At 31.2% G+C, this 21,651-nt stretch overlaps 1 protein-coding gene across 12 annotated transcripts in view; it reads left to right on the top strand.

Moving 5' to 3' along the window:
* The window catches only part of LOC130443898 (uncharacterized), a 208,569-nt gene that overhangs the window by 113,104 nt on the left and 73,814 nt on the right, over window positions 1-21,651 (top strand). For 7 of the 12 annotated variants that reach the window (XM_056778788.1, XM_056778871.1, XM_056778852.1 and 4 more), the window contains 5 exons: window positions 390-532; window positions 3,549-3,593; window positions 14,564-14,682; window positions 15,867-16,031; window positions 16,778-16,876. In XM_056778788.1, the coding sequence (XP_056634766.1) occupies window positions 390-532; window positions 3,549-3,593; window positions 14,564-14,682; window positions 15,867-16,031; window positions 16,778-16,876 (571 nt within the window). The remainder of the gene's footprint in view (window positions 1-389; window positions 533-3,548; window positions 3,594-14,563; window positions 14,683-15,866; window positions 16,032-16,777; window positions 16,877-21,651) is intronic. The other 5 variants (XM_056778796.1, XM_056778844.1, XM_056778820.1 and 2 more) reach the window with 2 other exon arrangements.

The raw sequence follows: 21,651 nt of genomic DNA, 5'->3' as shown, positions 1-21,651 counted from the left end.
ACTAATTAAACGACAAAATTTATTAAACATTACCATTAAACCCAGTTGGAATTTCTGGATAATTTTATATTCGTCAAGTATCAATATTTTGTATTGAAATTATACTGAAATATTAATGTAATTAACTTGCATTTAATGTCAAATGTTTATAGCCTCGGTAGTGTAGCTCACTAATTTCATTTTTAGTTTGTTAATATAAAATGTTCGATTCTGTATAAGGAGTAACAATTCTCCAGAAGGGAGAGACTTGGTCTTACACGTAATTGAACATTTTAGTAACGTTCACACACCTTTATAAAATTTTTCTTCTCAAGACGTGAGTGTGTACTTAAATGGAGCTCGGTGAATATTATTACAGACTGTGTTTTAATCTCTATTTCTTGTTGCAGAAAGAATTGTTTTCGAATAAACTCGAAGGAGATACGGTAACTCGCGAACGTAAAATGTCATCCGCATCTCAAGCAAGCATGAAAAATAAATGGCTCAAGGCTTTTAAAAGTCTTAAAACCCCACCACCAGAAACAGAACCAAAGTAAGTATTTTTTGGTTTCTATTCATTCAAATTTTTGTTGAGTTGTTGTGATTTGACCGTTTTTCTTTTATTTGTTTTTTTGGTGAAACTTATATACGTATATCAAAATGTATTTTCAAAAATTTTCACTCAATACTTCTATTTAACTCAAAATGTATATTTTAAAGATTCACGTAACGTTAAAAAATGATCTACAATAATATCCAATCATTTAGGATCATTTGTATGGTTAAAATTGCTTCAGATAAAATAGTTAAATTAGCAAACAGTCATGAACGTCTACAGCATAATTTCTATATGTTTTCACCCTTATATAGATGAAATATTGAGTGCCTTCTAAAAATGGAATCATATATTAAGCAAAATATATGAATCCACGCCTTATAACTTCTACATAAATGTGTCTATTTATTGTACACCTTGATTAATTTCAACAAGAGCTTCAACAATCAGAATTTCTTGAACTGTGAAAGATATATATGGAGAAAGTCTGAATGGAATTCATAATTATTCGATATTATCTCAAGAAATCAAAATTTTGTTCATCAAAATGATTGAGTTCGTATTTTGACATTTAGATCAATTTCAACGGATATATTATTAAATTTATAATTAATAATACATTTTGATATATATTCGAACTTCTTCTGTAGTTTTTAATGGTGCATACAAAGATATTAGAAATTGATATAAATTATAAATAAAATTCTTACAAAGTAGCTCTTCATTCATACATATAACTTACATTTAATACCATAAGAATTTCTAGATAATCCTTTTAGTGGAAACGGTCCAATTTTTATATTTAGGGCATAGAGCCCTGTTTATGTTTTTATTGATGCATTGGTTGAGCAAAATAATCCCCAACTACCTACCAGGATTCTACATACATCCGACAATTAAAAATATCAAACTGGGTGCTAACAAGATTACAAATCGAATACATCCTGTGAACTGACGATACTTTCAAAATATTTGTCGGTGGAGAAAGCAAGCAAAACGTATTGTCAATACTTCTAGTAACTCTCGAGATATTAAATCTGAATTTATGAATATTGAAAAACTTATTTGAAGTATACTATTAATATATGTCAAAGGATGCTGTATGATGTCCATTTTAATGTTAGTTAACAGCAATCTCAAGTTTCGGAATGTGCATCAGCAATAATTAGCTCCAAATAACATTATCAAACTCAAACTTACCCCCTACTTAGGCATAGTACATAGTCTGAAAGTGTTTATTATGTAGTTAGCTCTAAAAAAAAACGCGTCCTCAATTTTAGATCTGCCTTAGGCATAGTACAATCTCTGAACGTCAGAATTTTGATCCCACTATGCATTGCTTTCTTGATCTTAATAATTCCGAATGATTGTCGTATTTTTTCAGGGTTATAATCGATTCTTCACCAAAAATATTCTACCTATTTTCCCTAAAAATCGAAAAACTTTTACAATTTTTTCTTTCTTACGTATTTCTCTCCGTTTCTTTCTTTCTTTCTTTTGTTTATGATTGTACATCGTGTGGGCTCTTTTCTTTGTTCTCAGTCATTTTATTAATTTCGTCCATCTGGGTATTCCCTGGTCTTCCTCTATTTGTAACTCTTATTGTTCCATATTCTTATTGTAATCCTTTATGTCCTGGGCATTTCATTGATCTATAGAAAAAATGTTTTTATCTCGTTGAATACTTTACCAGCGATAGTTGTTCTTTTTGTTATTTCTTTGACTAATTTAAATCTCCTGCTATCATTGAGCTGAGATATTTAAAGTGTTTCACTCGTTTAATTTCCTATTTTGATGTGGTGTGTCTTTGTTTTTGTGCTCATGTTTATCCTTTAATATTCTTACTGTATTTTTAGAATGTTTAGTTGTACAGTGCGAGATTTTGATTTGGAGATCTTAGTCTTCTGCAAACATGACCATGTTATCATCGTAGTATATTTCCGTCAACGCAGCTTGGTCCATTTTCCAGTGCCCTACTTTAGCTTTTTAGACTGGTTCATATCTCTTTTTCAGCTTTATCTTTTATTCATAACAATGGACTTAATATGCAACCTTGTCCTACTTCCATTGTTTGTGTCAAATATTACAATTTTTCATGTTGCTTTCTGACGTTATGTTTGTTCTAATGCTTTTAAATAAGTTTCAATTCATCTCTATCTATCTATGTATGAAAGGCTTTTCCAAGATCAGTAAAACACAGGTGTCAATTTTTGTTTTCTCGTATTCTCTGCAGTTTGTCTCAACATGAACCTCTATTGGGTTGAAATTCAAACTGAGGTGTTTTTATGAATGTGGGAGAAGATCTGACTACGTTGGTAGTAGTTGGTTATATTTCTGGCTGTCTTCCAAAAAAGGCGAAAATATTTTTAGAAAAAGCTCCATTAAGACCTACTCGTTATTCGAACTAACACGTAGAGACGGTAACAACTCACACCAACGCCAACGATTTCTTGGATTCTATGCACCATCCCATATCGCCCGGTAAATTGATGGGAAATATGAAAGTAGCACTGGTACTATTGGAACAAACCTTATATTTCTAAGGTCCCACTTTGTGAGTAATTATTTTTATTATGTTAAGATGTGTCTAATATTGTTTTTTATAATATTTTCGCTTCGTTTACTTCTTTTATATATTGTTTGGCACTGTCATTGACATTGACACCAGTTTTATGGTTTTATAAGATAAAAAACTTTTTTTATATGTGTAGCTTGATTTAATTCAGACAATTTATTATGAAAACCAAAAAATCATCGATTTGATGCTATAATTAGCAGAATTAGAATATTTTATAATTATTTGTATTGAAGTCATGAAGCACAAAGTGTTATCTACTATTTGGTACACCAAAATTAAATCGTAATTTATTGTTATTGAAAATGTACCAGAAACTAAGAGAAATGAAGAGATTAATTTTTAAAATATATCAAATAACCTTTGTATACACCATTCGTAGTATTTTTGACTTCTTGAATTTGTTCAATGATGTTTGTTAATATTTTTTGAATCTAGAAAAAACCAAATGTATCATGCAGTTTCAACGATCATGTCTATGAGGTAAAAATCATCTTATTTATCATCTCTTTCGCTACTGTCTTAGCTCACTTTTTGATGTTCACTTTTCGAAACTTGTTTTAAAACCAACAACTCAATCAATCGAATTGTAAGTTAACAATTTACACGCTATAACTCAAACCATCAAGCTTCTAGGCACGTGTTTCCCAACGTGAGGCTTACGCAATTTAATTGTGAAAGAAGGCAATAAATTGGAAAATGGAAACTACACTATTTAACTCTTTTGCTCTGAGTTATTCTAATGGAATGCTAGATTTCAGTGCCAATTGATAGAAAAGAAAAAATTCTCAAATAATTGAAGTCAATAAATATTATAAATTTGTTTGACCAGTCCAATATATGTGGTTTAGGCGTCATCATTTCATTTTTGTTACAAAGGGGGGCATAAGAATTTTAGAAGAGATTGAGTGGGGCACAAAAAAAATTAGGAAACATTGTTCTAGATGATATATAGATTAACGATACTCAATTATGGCCAGTAACAAATAAAATAATCCAAATCCACTCTAAACTTTCTAATTAGGACACCTTAATGAAGATTTATTGATTGAAGTGAGTGTAACAGTAATTGAACATTATTTCAAAACATGATTCATTTAGAAAAATTATTTTCAGTGATTGAGTTGATGGTTTTACAACAACACAGTTTACTTATAAGAGTCTATAATTTGGATGCAATTCAATAATTCCGTTAGTCGTATTTTTGATTTTGGTTTATTGTTTAAATAAAAAGTGTAATGTAATGAAATTTGTCAACATATTAGGTGTATTGCCTGTTCCTTCTTCGATATCTTTCCTCCTCCCGTCTCTATTTTGTCCTGTTTCGTGGTCGACATCTATTCCGTGTTCCAATTGGAGATTTACCCCTCACAACTTTCACCAGTTTCTTTTCTGTCTTATCACTAGTGTGATAAGTTTTGGAACACAGAACCAGACACAACAGAACATCACAATCCAGACAAAAGTATCTGGTTTCCTTCCTGATCCTTTTTCTCCTTTTATTCCTTTTCCTGCAACAAATGTTACACACTGACGCGTCGGTTTAGTTTTCTTATCTGGAAAATATATGATGTAATGATAGATGATCTTCATGTTCAAGGCGTTCAAGGTACTTCTCCAGCATTTGTTTGACAAGGTCCATCTGATAGTCTAGCACTGATTTTCTGGTATAATATGAAGGAATTCTCCAAAGCAAAATCCAAAAAGTAAAAGAAGGTTCTTTCATATTCTTTCCCTTTTTTCGGAATCCAGCTTTTTAGGAACTTCTTTTCTTGTTCCATAAACATATGTTTGTTTGGATATAAGATCTTCTACGTCTCTTCTACTAGTTATGTCAATTTCAGCATTAAAAGTATTTAATGGTTTTTTAAGATCATCTTCAGTTTCGGCACATGACGTCGTCGGCATATTATTGAAGCATTTTGAAATTCAATATCGACTATTAGTAAAGTAAAATCTTTTGAAGAAAACCCTACATATTATTGGATACGGAGATTAATTTAGAACACAAACTCATTTATTCAGAAAAAATTCAGGTACAGATATTGTAGGAAATCAAGTTATGAGATTGGCACCATAATTTTTGTTCTAATTGTAGACATGGTATTGTCCCGAATAAAGTCAGTTGCTGTCTCTTCCCATTTTTCGTTCTTTGATGCCATATTTCTAAGTAGATCCATAGATAGAAGAGGATCAAGGGAATTGCCAATAAGATCCCCAGATTTTAATCTTTTGGACTTTCTATGAGGATACACGAAAGTTTTTTCCCCTATGAAATGGCAGTGTCGCATTTCAACAAAATCAGTCCTATTTGGATAATCTGTATGCATTATTGTATATAAAAATCACAATTTCAAATTTTACCTCGGTGGTATGATTATTATCAAAGGAAAGTCAACATTTGAATTCACTCCAAATTACAGACTCTGTATATTCCATCAATGTATATTCCATCACACTATGATCATACCACTCCAATAGTATTAGAATTATTAGAATCCTTTGTAGAAAATGAAAACTAAAAGTAAGGGATTCATATCTGGTGCCCTAAGATGCAACAGTGCTATAGTTGGAAATATTACAATATAATGATTAAGGGCCAGAATTAGTTTCTACGGTTTTGCTTGCTTGAAGATAAAATTTAAGAAGCAGTTGCTTCTGAAGAACAGATGTATAGTGCCTTATTCAAGTTATTCATATAAAATAATCAGCTTCAGGAGCATTTATACTTACAACTTTATCCGTCTTGATCACACAATATTTTGTAGTGAAGTCCATGAGTTTCGACACAACGCGTTCCATTTTTTCAAATGATATCTTGAACTAATCTGCAATTTTAATATTTGGAATTTATATGGAATAGATGGAACACGAAAGTGGTGTGTTAATGGATGTTCTTCCAGATAGTCAGTAAATGGACTTATTTTTTTTAATGTGAATAATGAATAATTAACTATGTTGATATTCGTGTACGTTTGAATACTCTTTCCTTGGCCCTTTACTGTTTTTTGACCCCACTGTAGATCATTAGGTATTCTTCGTATTGTTTTTGGCCTTGGATTCCTATAGGGCGCAAATGTCGATGTTGTGATAATTTAGTTCCTTTGTTATCTATTGCTCTCTAGTGCTGAGAGATCTGATGTTCCATGTTGCAAATCGTAGTACATTTTTCTTTTTCCATCTTTGTGTCCTTTTTCTCGCGTGTGTCGTCATCTTTTGCACAGTCCAGTTCCGACACAGGCTGTCGGGCTGTAAGTAGAATGAGCAAGGAAAGAATAATAAGGATAGCACGAGACAACTCACCACTGGGAAAAAGAAGTATGGGAAGGCCACGAAAAAGATGGAGTGATAATCTTACCATCAATTGAGGCAATGGGCATGCTGCGAAGAATGAACAGGCAATCCGCCTAAAATGGAGTAGGAATAAAAAAAAGAAGATTTTTGATCCCATGACCAACTTGGGATGAAGTTGTTATTAATATTTTTAGATATCAACGTTCAAAACAGGCCTAATCAATTTAGTTATAAATAAAGATTGTGCAAGCTACATTTCCTTGAACGAAATATGTATTACTTGAAAGTAAAGGGAAGGAAACTAAATCGAGAGGGTTTTAATGTTATAGATATTGTCTCAGAAAAAGGATCTAGTTTTAGAAAATTGGCTAACAAACTTCTCAATTTAATACCAGACAATTCTACTTTTTGGGTAGATAATATCAAACTTGTTTATACATATATACATGACGTACCTCATCTTTTAAAATTATTACGAACAAGCTCGCGAAATGGGTCCTTAAGCTGGCTCTGTCCATCTACAATGAAATTTTAAAAACCCGTGAATTCGCGCGGCGCCTTTAATCTTTTTTTATAAATAGCGGATGCACCTTTGATGAACTTTTTATTATAGAAGGCGGTCTATTGCAGTATTTCTTCTAATAAGTTCTAGGAATGTCTACTTATTTATTTCTTGTGTTTATTTTTGTTCTAGAACTTTGTAAAATTCTATTTGTGGTATATAAAAGAATGAGAAGAACGAATAGTTAAAGTGATCGCCGAAATTATTTGAGTGATATTTATAAGTAAATTATTATAAGTTGAGTGTAAAGAAATTAAAAACGGAAGAGAAGTGTTTATTAATTCACCCCACAAATATAAAGAGTGTAAATAAACGAAAAACGTTACAAAATCTACAAGGAACAATTCTTAATCTTTATGATCCCTATAAGAAAAATCAAGAAGACTTTGCATTAACTTCGCGGACGATCATATGGAAAAGTGACATACGTGGAACGATGTATAAATAATATTATAAATTCTATAAATGGTTGGAAAATAACGATAAGTTCTGTTTTAACTTCATGGGAAACCCTAAACAAGGAACCTAAATCAGGATTGTCTAGAGAATTATTGGGTTCGCAAGAAATTTTTGTGGAAATTCAAGAAATTCAATCGCAGTCCAATTTTGTACGTTGTACAATTACGTTGATATATTTTAATGAGTTTGAAGGTGCAAATTGCAGTTCTGCTCAATATAACTACACTAAAAGATAAAGATATCGATGTACCAATAGTAACTAGTAATAATTCTTCAAAAGTTTTTATGCTTTGGCCACCTATTGAAAAATATGGTGATCTGCAAAACTCATCTACTAATTGTATAATGTTTAATGATGAACAATTGGTAAAGCAGCTGCTACATATTTTGTTAAAGCATAAAGCATCTTTTAATTCTAAATGCTCTGGAGGTCTGAATTTACTTCCAAGTAATATCATAGAATATGACAAACAATTGTCATGGAAATGTCGAAGCAATATATAAGTTATATGAAAATGTACCTATTATAAATCCTTGTGGAGATCCTTGAGAGTTTTCTAATAAATAATATTTAAGACTTTATATCATGCTACGTATTTTATATTACTCTTAAATTTACTAACCGACAAGTATTCTTCAGAAAAATCAATAAATCCCAACATCAAATTAAATATTTGAAAATTTGTCAATTTTAATTAGGGAACTTCATTTGTTTACTTAACCCTTATTTCACTGTTGTATTCATATAATTTTTATGACTATAAATATCACAAATTATTACTTTTTACGGATCTTTTTGTTAATATCCACCAAATAAACAACTAAAAATTGTCCCAATTGGTCTTTTTATTTACACAAAGTATCAAATCACCCCGGTAAGTGAAAATTCATTCGTTCCAGCCTCGTATAAACATTGATAACTGCGAACGTCGCGTCGTGTTGGCACGCTTTTGAAATCCCGAATCAATCATTCCAACAAGAGTGAATCTTCTTGTCTTGTTAATATTCTGTGGTATCACGCAGAATAGTAGAGAAAAAGGTCAAATTTTTAACCAAACGAGTCTTCGACTCAGGTGATATCGCACGTGCCATAATTCGATATTACGTAACTTTAGAAATATTTTCGAATTAAATATAACAAGGGGTATAATTATTGCATATCATCCCAAGATTTTGATAACAAAATATCAATAAATCCTATAGTTGAATCTCTCATATTGAATTTTATATTGAGCATCACAATAACTCGCCTGTCAAATCAACCGTGCGCTCTCATAATAACTGCAATCGAGTTAATATCAAAACCTTGTGTCAGATACACGTCCAACCACATTCAGAAATTCAATTATTGTCTATATGCGATCCTAAGTCTCGTTTGATCCACCAATTCCAATGAATTTTTCGATTAATCTGATACAGGATATACTCAAAATTATTGTGCAGAGATCTCCAGATAATAGAACTTCATTACGAATTCAATTCGCTTTAATAAAAGACAGTTTTGAGATTTCGTGAATTAAAATGAACAGATATATAAATTACATGATGTTCAGATTGAGGGTAGAAATATTGGAAATAAATGAAACTGGATATCTTTTACGTAATCTAAAAATCACGTAATGTGAGAATCATTGAAACAATTTTTTGAAATTGTACAAACCAATTTTATAAATGGATCGAACTAAATTGAGAATTGCGAATTCAGAAGAGGATTTGAGTCACATGCCAATAAAATAAGAAAATAGGAGGATAACCATTCACCAAACGACTCGACAGTGGATAGAGAGACAATTTCAATTCTTTTCATACCTATGGCTATTTTTAAATACCGACGATGTTGAGGGAACAAAGAAGGATCTGGAACCATCTAGTTTTATCTAGAGTGAATGGAAATTTACAGTTTTTTAGTCTATGTTTTATACCGAGCGTTGAACTGAAGCATGAGAAGCTTACTTAATTGAGTTTTCAGAGGAGAAATCAATCAATCTCCGTATAATAAATCCGTTATGTTCCAATATTTTTGGCAAAACATATTTTACTATATATTTTTGATAAGTATCCTTAATGAAACTTTTTTTTACCATAATTAACAACCAAGTATCCAGCAACAGGGGTTGCAAAATCTTTCATTAGGTAATTTTGTGAGATAAAAACACCCAAAAAACTTCAGTGAGGTTAATTAGTGGAGTTATCTTGTTTTGATACCAAAGGTTTGTTATATTGATATAGCGAATTTTGAGTTGCCGTTACATAATTGCAGTACGCAATTCCGGCCATAACATAACTTATTTAGAGTGATAGTTCTTGATAAACCTTCCAGAATCAAGAGCTTCCTCCCTCTAATTCGAGCCACATAGGGTCTGAATATCCCTCTGGTCGCAATCGCACACTAGACCAGAACTTTATCGGAGAATTTTACTTTTTCTTCATATTTTACATTGTTAGAGCACTCTTCTATATTGTTCGTATAAAAACCATCGTGTACTTTTTTCCGAATTGGCAAATATTTTTATCGTCCATAACAATGATTCTCTCATTGGCAAAATGTATCCGTCTAAGTTGAGGACACCATTTTGGTATCCGTTCTTAATGGTTCACAATATATTTAAGACACTTTCATCTTTTTTTGGTATTTTTGACCATTCCTTGCTAACTACTTTGGTACAGTACTCTTTGAAATATGGTATTCACGCGCACATTATGTTTTGCTCTTCGTACTAATCTTTTTGCTCTTTCTCGTGTTAAAATTCTTGGTTTTTGGGAGGTTTGCATTTGACTAGTCGATCCGATTTCCAAATGATGATTTTTCTTATTTCCAGCTTATATGACATTTCAATGCAACTTATATAAAACATCTAGCGAATGTCAAGGAAATTAACAACTTCCTGTTTACAAAGACAAAGAAATTTTGTTATCGTATTCTCACAACCTATTTTTAACCTTAATTTTGTGTCAACACCATTGTGACATACGTTAAACGATGGAAAATGATAATAGGAAGGATAATTTTCCTCGCATCTTGTGTCCGACGCCACCTATACCAAATTTATGTGTTTACAGCTTAATTTAAGCTGATATTTTGTTTCGTAAAAACACACCGAAAATTGATGTTTATGTATGATCCATATAAACGAGAAATAAATATTTGATATTACCCATAATCTTCGTGAGAAACTAAATTGCATGCTTTAATTTCTTATTAAATCCTAGGAATTGCTTTTGAATCTTTCTCCACTTCTACTAATTTCTCAGAATGGTCGTTCTTTGATCATTTTTGCAACTGACTTTCCCATTTTCTGTAAATTTTCCTCGCTTACTTAATATCTACTAAGTCAGGATCGTCGAACTTGGATCATTTTTTATGTAATTTTTTGTGAGTTTTTCTCATTTTCTAGTATACTAAGTATAAAAAATCAATTTTGACTTTGTAAAAGGGCTTATCTTGCTGAATCGCATATATTTCGTATGTGAAAAATGTGTGAAACATTTGTGATAGTGAACAATTGCAAAAAAGAAGTGCCTTAAGTTTGGTACTTTGCTATTATTGTCTTGGAAAGATTAAATGCATGAATAGAAACAATATTCTCAAAATTAGAATATGCAAATATTCTCCCGCCTGAATTTTTGCGTAGCCCTCCATCCACTATTAAAAATTCATAAATCTTCTCTCTATTCTAATGCAATACATTAATGGATGTTTACAACATTTTCCATTATCTTTCTATTCTTTGCGGCGTCCATTAACGACTGTATATCGTGTAGGCCTGTCCGTTGTATGATATTTCGCAGTTAATACATTTTTCTTCTTCTGATTCCTCTCCAGCCTTCTATCTTGCCCTCAATTAATAGTAGCGTCATTTGAAGCTAGCAGTAAAATAAATAATGTTTTTTTGTGGCAAAAATATCATAAAAGATCACCTTCCCAAAGACAGAAAAATCACAACATACATTGAACCAGATTGTGCAGGAAGACCTCTAGTGTATTTGGTTATCTGAATCAAGCTTGAACCTTTGAAAATTTATTAAATAGCTATAAATCTCCCGGTCGATTGTTATTTCATTATTCTAATCAATTTGACTGGTTTCGTCGACGGGATTCAGGCTCTTCATAATCTCCATAGTAACTCTATGGAGATTATTGAATTGAAATTTAACTTAGGAACAATAGAATTGGAAATAAATTGAAAAAATGAAGATATAGAAAACACATTTGAGTCGAAAAGATTGCGACAATATGGACACATTTAATGAATTTAAATATCACATGGAAAAAAGAGAGCTACAAAATGGAGGAAATATTATCAGTAAGACGAAATTATTGATGGATAGTTCAGGTTATACATGATATAAAAATTTTATAACAAATACAGAAGCAGGACTGAAAGAAAAAAGAAAAGAAAAGTTCTTGTTGTAATCCTGTGCTTAATATTGAAGAAATTTTAACTAATTTACACGCTACCGGACGAAAAGATGTCAAATAGGATCGGTGCTTTAGCTTCCATACTCCAATAATGTAGAATAATTTTTCTAATATCTAGGAAATTTCTGACTTGGATAACATTTCTCTTCTTTGTGATAATAGTCTTACGATTTGAAAATTCATAGAACTGCAAATGAAGGCAGTCGACTGGATAGTACCAGATTATCTGTAGCATTCCTAATAGTTCTACAATCGTTGAAGATAAGTTTACTCGTATTGTTAAGAAATTGTAACGTTGAAGAGGTTGCTCATTTGCCTATGTAATATAAAATTTGACTAGTCATCATGAAGAAAAGAATTGATAATATTTTCGGTTATAACATGAACAGAAAAGTTCATTACCTCCATAACCACCTAGATCGCTTTTCAAAAAAGCTTAAGTTATTACAGTGAAAAACATAAGGATAAATTCTACCCGGACATGGAAGATTCATATTAAGGACGTTTGTATATCCACGTTACGGCCCATTACTACAGAAATTTTTTGCAAATCTATTTTATCAAACAACTCTACTCAACTAACTAATGTCCGTTATTTGATAGTGTCATAATTGGAAAATAGAACCAAGTAAAAATAGAGATTTCTATTCTAAAACAAAAAATTTATCAATTGAAAAACCGCAGGTATCAAAGTGTCTGACATTCATATGATTCATACAAATGACACCCCTCACTCTCTCATTTTTTGCAAATGTTGCCCTGTGCACCAAGAAAATAGAAGAGTACGTATTGCTTTTTAATGTGTTTGCTAATTTATTATTGTCGTATCTTATTGTATTGTACTTAATTCAAACAGTAGTTTTGTATTTGTCTTGAATATTCGTTATTTTCAGTTCACTTAAGTAAACGTCAACCTATCAAAATATGTTAATGAACATTTCTCATAAATAAACTGAGAAGACAGGAAAAACTACTACATAATAAAACATAAAAATCCTCCTTATTTAACGTATAACATGACAATTTATATAACCATTAAGTATAACTATGGATTTTCACCCCAATTCTCTTTTATTATACGTTCAGTACTCCCCCGCAAATGAACAGAAAATATATAAAATTTCATTTTCTCGAACGAATCGATTCCAACAACTGAAAATCTAGTACCGCACTTAAATAGGCTTATATTACCTAAAAAAGTCGTTTCTTCTCCTATTCCTTCATTTTCTCTCCAACGAAGTCTAATAAAACGTGTTGCTATATGAATATATAAGTTTTGTGTTGGTTAAATATCAGCATATGTCAATGATTTTCACTGGTAATTAGAGAGAAGTATATGTAAAAAGATGACGCAGTCGTTGGGATTCTTCCAAAGAAATTATTACAATTATGATTACTATCAAAATTTAATTAGCTGAATTGCTTATTCTAGTGTGTAGGTACAAATCACGATGGATATTAAGTAAACATTGATTGAAGCATGTTCGTTTCCATGATTGAAAAATCAAGCATTTTTAAGATCTAGCGATGCTTTATTAGCACTAGTTGCGATATTTTTTCAGCTTCTAGTCGAATCAAAAGACCAATTAAGAGTATCCTTTTAAAAATTGTATATTTCACATGAAGTAATTTCTTTCTACGACGTTAATGACGTTATTTGACCATTCACAGCTCACTGTTCAGCTCCAGAGTCCCCATCATCCTAACTACAAATGTCTCGACCATTTTAGTTGGTTGGATCCCGTATTTTCAAGTACTTCTTGAGGCGACAATACCCTATAAGAAAGCCAGAGATGAGGCGTAGCATATTTTTGCTCCAGATATTTCCTCGAGCTCGCAGCACGCTAAAGGAGTCTCCTAAGTAGTCACGTCCTAGAAACATCCGCTAATGCAATTCTCTCTCATCATGGCATTCCCTCTGGTAATTGCACTTTTCTATACCAGCTTCCATCCAATATAAAATATTTGTTGTATTTTTTTGGTAAGTATATTGGTCTCTTCGCTACCTTTCATTCTCAAATGACAAGAACCCCAAACCCATTCTTTCTTATATTATTAAGTTTCCTTCTGCACTCACAAAGAGAAGTTTCTTTCCAGGTAAATTTTCCAAAAACTCTCACTAGCAAGTCTTTCTGTCCTAAAGTTTGAATGGGAGTCTCCTTTCCCAATCTTCCTTCCATATTTTCAGCTAGAAGATTTTTGAAAATTACCTATGAATTATGTAACACAACTCAATTTGTTGATGGTTCTATCGAAAGGCTTAGGCTTATCTTATTGACTGCGCCAAATATATTTCGTTCTTGGTGAAAACGTAAGTTTTTTCGTCAAATTCCCTATTAATACAAATTTTCTAGTTAACTCCACTCATATTCTCATAAATGCCCTAATCATTGACGCCCTATAGTTAAGTCAGTGGTTTATCAGTATATTGCATTTTCCAGGCGTCTTTTATAATCAAGGCTATCGAATGTTCCAGATAGTTAATTATAAAAGCGTTTAAAATCTTATTAAGACTGCATTAGAGCATTTTCTTTCGAAGGGAGTAACCAACTTCGATTATTTTCTACCTCAAAATAAATTAACTCAGTTTCAATATGCTGAAATCGATAAAATGTTATTAGAGTCTCTCCCTCAGCGATTATTCAGAGATAAATACAAAACCAAATTGTTTCTATCCCCAGTGGTATTCATTTTCTCATTTTTATATTTGTTATATAGGAAAAATGGGGCCGCTGCTACAAAAGAATTGCTTAAAGGAGATCCGGACGCGCATAACTTTCAAGAAAATACATATAAGAAAATCACTCCTTGTGATGTTTGTTCGCAGGTACTGAGAGGTAAGAATTCCAAATTATTACTTACGCCTATTTCTTTTTGTTCATCAAGATTTCTAGTCTTCATAACCATATTGTTTTCAAGAAATTTGTTAGTAGATGGGTAGAAACATTTGGTACTAGAGCTAAATCAGAAGGAGAAACAAGGAATTTAAAATAAATAATGTGTGATAACGTATATAAGCACAGACAACGACAATAAAAAAATAAGAGAATGAACTAAAGATACTGTAACAAAAAGTGAGAAAAATCTGAGAAAAAAAACAGGATAAAATGGTTTCTTCAACGCTATAGATAGAAACAGGAGCTGCAAGGAGATAAAGAATACTGAATGAAAGATGTAGAAAAGGATTTATTGAGAAATGAAATAGAGAGACAATATTGATCGATCGACTATCGGGCGTAAAGGTGTAGAAAATTATACTGAAAGTTTTGGATTTATTGCAATTTTGCCCACTACCGTGCCAAAAATTATCAACGGAGCAATAAATGCTTCATTCATACACAATGACACAATTCAAAAAACTCACGTACAACCAAATAGTTTTCTCATGCAAGGGAATGTCGTATTTTCTTGAAACTAGATCGAATTTTCAAGTCACCGTGTTTTTTTTACTAATTATATATTTTGAAGCTTCTCGTCCATTTGAATTAATTTTTGTTATTTGGACTAGCCGAGGGGGAGTTCTGTTATGCTTTCCGTTGGTTCAGTACTGCTACTCCGTGCAATTAGTACTCATGAGGACTTCTCTATTTTCCTTTAACGTCTGTAATGACATAATCAATATTGTTTTGTGTTTGTGTTTCAGTATTTCTTAATTGAGATTGCATGAAAAATATATACAAACGTGACAGAAATCCGTTAATTTTATGGAAGGTTCCATTGTATAGTTTCAAAATATCAACCCAAATACCTTCCACAGCAATTAGAGATATTGAAACTTTCTAAGAAGTTGGAAAGAGTATAATGAAATATGAAAAACATTGTTTAATTAATAAGCGAAAAAAATCTTACAAATATTTTTTACACATAAAAAAGAAGCGAAATATATTTAGATTCTCCATTCCTTCCATAATTTCTTGCTGCAACTAGTACTATTCGTGTGACTGATAAAATACCCAATTCTATTTGTATAAAGGATTTTTGATGCAATCAGAAACGAATAATCATATTCATCTTATTTTAGGACATACAAGGCAAGGTCTGAAATGCAGGATTTGTAAAATGAATATCCACTTCGACTGCGTAGATAAAGCATCGAAATGTCAAACAAAAGCAAGACTTCTTAGACGACAAAAATCGACATCTGAAATCGAAACCAGAATCCCAGATATGAACCTCGACGATGAAAGTAAGTTTATACTTTCTAAATATGCATATACTATTCAAAAATATACTTTATGAAGAGTTTACAGTAGTTTCCTAGCTAAAATGTAATGAAAATAGTTCATATTTACTTTATGAACATTTCATATTGATACTTTAGTATCAAGTATAAGAAATTCTAGTCAATACTCATTTTGTTCGTAAACATTATCGAAGATGTTTCGAATAGATTCTGATTCATTTTTTCAACTTCAACGAAATATTCAGCGCAAAATCAAAGGATCATTAAAATTGGAAATAATAAGAACGTTTGATAATAAATTATAATCAATACCCAAACGCTGATTGTGATTTTCCTAATGCCAATTAGATTAAAGTAAGTTATGAACAAGTAAGTACCATTATATATAAAACAAAGCGTTCGAGGAAAACCTAAAATAAACTGTCCTACTTCCAATAAGTATTATAGAAAATAAAACACCTAGTTTTAATGTGCAAATGTGACTTATCGATCCAAATTTGAGAAAAATCCAACGGCTGGAAATAAAGGAAAATTGAACACCATCACATTCAGAAACACCTCGAAGCTTACTCCTACTGAGATCGATTCCTTCTTAAAGTATCTTATCCAAAGAAACCTTTTTCTCGAATGTGTGAATTTGAAAGTTTGTTATCTTATTTTCTTAAAATTAATTCAGGAAATCACATTCAACATTTGGTTATTACTTTCATCGTCATCAATAAAATTGATAATATTGAATTCACCTTTAGGAGTGGCGGGAGTGTTTACAATGACAACTATTAACAGACGTTTATCTATGAAGAACAACAACCAGATTTACCCAAATCTCAACAACGCTGTTGTTTTAGGTACTATACGCGGTGTTGTTGCTATAATCACCATGTTAACTGGAGAATTAATATCATCATTTTCACGTAACTTACAACAATACATGGCTCATAATAAAAATAAATATTTATTTTGCCAATAACATTAGTCTTCATTTCCGTTAATACATTATTCTGTTTCAACTACTCTTTGGCAAAATAGATTGGCAAGGTAGGTATGGGAAATATGCTCACGTTAAGAAGATCCCTCCATAAAACACAGACAAAATGGACTTTTTGTTCCTACTTGATGCAAGAAATACTCATATTGCTTCGAAGAATAATTTTCTTGGAAAAAAAAATAAAAATATCTATTTGTATATTTAATATTTTAATTTTTTTTAAATCTGGGCGTATTCCATGCATAGGTTGATAATATGTGCCCATTGCTCATTGATACTTCTAATAATAGAAAGCAAACAAAAGTAAGTATTCTCCATATTTTATTTTTATCAAAAAATAACGATTCTCCGGTTTTTATAACAACGCAAATAAAACAAAAATTATATAACAATAAGAACAACAAAGTTTTCAGAATAAAACTAAACATTTGTTGCTGCCTTTAAGGAAAGAAAAAATTTTTCAAGAGTGTAACTTCTTATTAAGAACAGTCTGGACAAACAAATTAATTTAATTTTATCATTTTGGGGCAAGATCTGCGAATTCTTCTTGAATGGATAATGGTAGATAAAGCAAACTGTACGCAGCCTCATATATTTTTTTAATCTTCTTCACAAAGTTTGCAGTACCAAAAGTCTTTGTTCTTCCGCGTTTGTTTGTCCTGTAACGAAATTTTCCTATAACGGTTCTTTTCATCTTCTCTATTTTGTTGGTTTTTTATTTTTTCCTTGTTGCCGTCTCTGTTAGTCACCAATGCTTCGCTATTGATCGCCTTTGCTTCATTTCGTTTCTTCACTTGTTCCTTACTTCTCAATACTACTACTCACTTCCTTTTCTCCGTTTTCTTCGCTACTTTCTCCATGTAATTTCTCATACTAATTTTGTTTTGTAAAATCTTCCTTACATTGTTTGTTTTTCCAACTGTGTCACTTGTTCTAGGATTCCTTGTCAAGCTTCATCTTCTTTCCAAGTTATTTCTTCCTTCTTATTAATATTTTTCTCCCAACCTTTCATTTTGATATAAAAGTTTCAGATGAAGTATCTCATGTTATCGCTTGCACTATCAATAGCACTAATTAATTAAGTCCACATTTTCTTACGTTTTTGTTATTTTGGTAGTTTTTTCTAGCTTTGGAGGTTTATTTTCTTTGAAACCTTATTGGTAGTTCCTTCGCTGACATGATTCTGAGGGCCCTGGATGTAGTGAAATATCTTCTTCTTCTACATATATAATCAATATTTTCGAGGAGTTTTCGAATCAAGCTTCTTGAAGATTTTTTTTCGATCCACATTGATCGAAAATTCTTGCTGTTTTAAGGTGACATCAACAAAAAGTATTAATGTAAAAATGTTAACATGGATCATTTTATTCGCAAATTACTTCTATTTAGTCATAGGCATATTAACAACCATGTAATTTAGTAACATTTCCTCTAATTTATAGTCTAGTTTTCTATTAATCTTATGAAAAATACACCATAATAATCACAAAAGAACACTCTTTAAGAAGCTGTATATACCGTCTCGAAAACAGTTTACTACAAAGTATAGTCCCGTGGCAAATGTTAGATTTTTTATAATACATACTTTGACGACTCTTAGTCTGAAAGTAAATACACATCAGGATCAAACTGCCACAAATGGAGTCGGTTAACACTTGCTATGCCATCTCATAGTCTGTAGCGCAAGCAAAACGAAATTACGGCTTCTGGGCATATAAACAACATGGGCATATTCCCTATACATACCTTATTTTTCAAACTGAATCATATCATTCAGCTTATTGCATCATTCTATACATTTTTGGGATACCTACAGAAAAATATTTATCTATTTATTTTTTGGTTTATAGAATATCCATTACCAAAAGAATGATATTCATTACAACAGGAGAAATAGTAGTCAGCATTATTTGCCATGCGTCGCTATCATTTTGAACAATAAAAAATTTGTAAATGTGCTGGCGAAGCTCCGTAAAATAACTGGGTCAGATCAAAATGTAAAAATTCTACCATAAGATAGAACCATTAACCTATAATTGTCTATCACATAGAGTGTCAAAGAGAAATTATTGTTGGACCACAACGACAATTTGAATGAAATTATGGAATCTGATGAATAAGTTTCTCATTGTCATTCAAGAAACATAAAAGCTACGATGCTGAAATGCTTATTAAGTTCCAAAAGCTCACTATATATCTATTCATCCATAATTTTGCGACAATTTTTGTGAACTAGGTGGATAAAAGGTAGAAGACCATGTAAATATGAAATATCAATAATCTGATTGAAATTGAGTAGGATTGATGTTGATAGATTGATCTTCAATTCCAATATATTTTATTTAAAACTAAAATTAATTTTTGAAAACAAATTCACCATGGTGGTGTGTTGAGGTCTATTTCATTTCAATATAATCAGACATATTCTGGTTCTCTAAATCTAAATAATATTCTGCAGCTTCATCACTCCAATAAAGTATATCTATCTTGTAGATCCAAATCACGAATTTGTTCATCTTGTTGTTGACAAGAGCTCTTCTGACATAAATATTGAGCTTTTAATGTCTTTTAACTCTCACACCAATTGCTTATATTTGTTCATAATTCCGAGAATTTAGTATATTGTTCTAATATATTTGTTTTTGTTATTAAACAGTCCCGATTTTAGTTCTCTTCTGATTAAAAATTAGTTTTTAAAACAGATAAAAAATTGACTCCAATATGTTTCGGTTGAGCTGGTGAATTCTATCGCCATAACCTTGAGATACGGGCGCTTCTTTTATAGATTTTGTAATGGCGTATGGATACCCCTATCTATTGAATGACGTTGACTGCTTTTTTGGACTTTCTATTGCACCATGTAACCAGATCACAAAATCTTTACTACGATCACTAAGCCTGTACTCGTTTCATTCGAAATTCATCATTCTCCTATATACAATTAGGTTTATATGAAATTGTTTTTCATTTCGTCTTGACCAATAAACGTTCATTATTACTTCCTAACAAAAATATTGTTATTGTGAAAATCGAAATATTCTAGTCTTGATATTTTGAGGAAACCTGCAACTCTAATCTAGCAACAATTTTTATGGATCTTGTGTCAATCGAACAACTGCATTTTTTGTAATTACTTGAACGTATCTATCTCGGTATACCATTTTTAAGCTATCGGAGATATTTTCCGTGAAAAACTACATTTAAATTCGTTTAATCCATCGGTTATGCAAAGACAAACATACCTTTTCTTGAATATATGTTTCATTAGCAGTTTTCCATCACTATTTCAAATTATTAATTTTCCATCCCTAATACCTTCGATATAACACCAAGAAAGAACTCAATATCTAAGTTATATTGCGGGCAAATCAAAAGTTTGAATAACAAATGAATAACGCCAAATAGAATAAAAAAAATTCATCCCAAATTCTACGAAAATGATTTGAAAGGACTCTGTCCTTACACATAATCATATTTTTCATGTGGGAACATCTGTTTATCACAATTCTCTCTGCAAATTCACATTTTCCCAACAAAGAAAATGGAAAATAGAATTTATCATACATTCAATAAAACTCTTCGAAAATCAATGAGAAAGTGGAACTGAATAAACCGAAACTTTTTTGTGTTATACTTCAGGGAAAAGGAAAGATATTGAGCTGACCTCCAATAAAAATGAATGCCGTAAAGAAGAAAAAACTTTGGAATTTTATTTATAAAATCATCAGATTCATTCATCAAAAATTATGTAGCCAGTATAGTTCGTAAAACAAAAGAAACAAATTAACAAAAAATAGATTATAGATAACGTTGATGATTTGATGATTAGACATATTTTAGGAATCATTAGGCAACGTTATAAACTAGAATAATCCAAATACTTTGAATTTAGAAAGAAAATTTTTCCGAATGCAAATCAACAGTTACGTGAAGTACTATCTATTCTTCGAATTATTATTCACAAAATAGATGCACAAATGAAATATTGAGATGACATTTTATGAAAGATTACCCAAGCAGGTTTATCTGAAAATATGTTGATTCCAGGCAATAATTTTTATCGTGAGTTAGTTTTACGTCGTTTTTAGAAAAAATATATATAGATTAATATTTTGGATGAGGCCAATATTATTCGGAAATAAAAATACAGAAGAAGTTGGAAATATATTCAAAACAGAAAATCTAGTTACAACTATAGAATTGATGCAAGACATTTTCAAGAATGATCATAACGAAAAAAAATCTCTGAAGAATATTTGTTCGGAATTCCGACATAAAGAGATACGAACGCACTTTGTTTTGGAAGTGTATATACAGGGTGTTTCTAAATTCATGCGTCAAAATTCAGCGGGTGACTGCTTTTATTTAATGATGATGGGTCTTTTCTACAACGGAATTTCCTCAGCCCAGCCCTTTCTGAGATATCACCCTTAAAAGGAGATGACTAAAATTGAACTTTTTGCATAAAATTTTTGTAATACTAGAAATTTGAAATTCTGTAGTTTTCGTATACTCGAAAGGGAATAAGGGAGTATTTTTTGAGTACTCCTCTTACAATATACGGAGGTAAAATAAGCAACCCAAGTTATTGAGAATTATAACTGATCAAATTGAGCTCTTTTGACCCTGTATTTT

This window comes from Diorhabda sublineata, chromosome 1, assembly GCF_026230105.1.
Source record: "Diorhabda sublineata isolate icDioSubl1.1 chromosome 1, icDioSubl1.1, whole genome shotgun sequence".
In the NCBI taxonomy this organism is placed as follows: Eukaryota; Metazoa; Arthropoda; class Insecta; order Coleoptera; family Chrysomelidae; genus Diorhabda; species Diorhabda sublineata.
The sequence above is the reverse complement of the archived record's forward strand: the minus strand, read 5'-3'. Positions and strand labels throughout refer to the sequence as shown.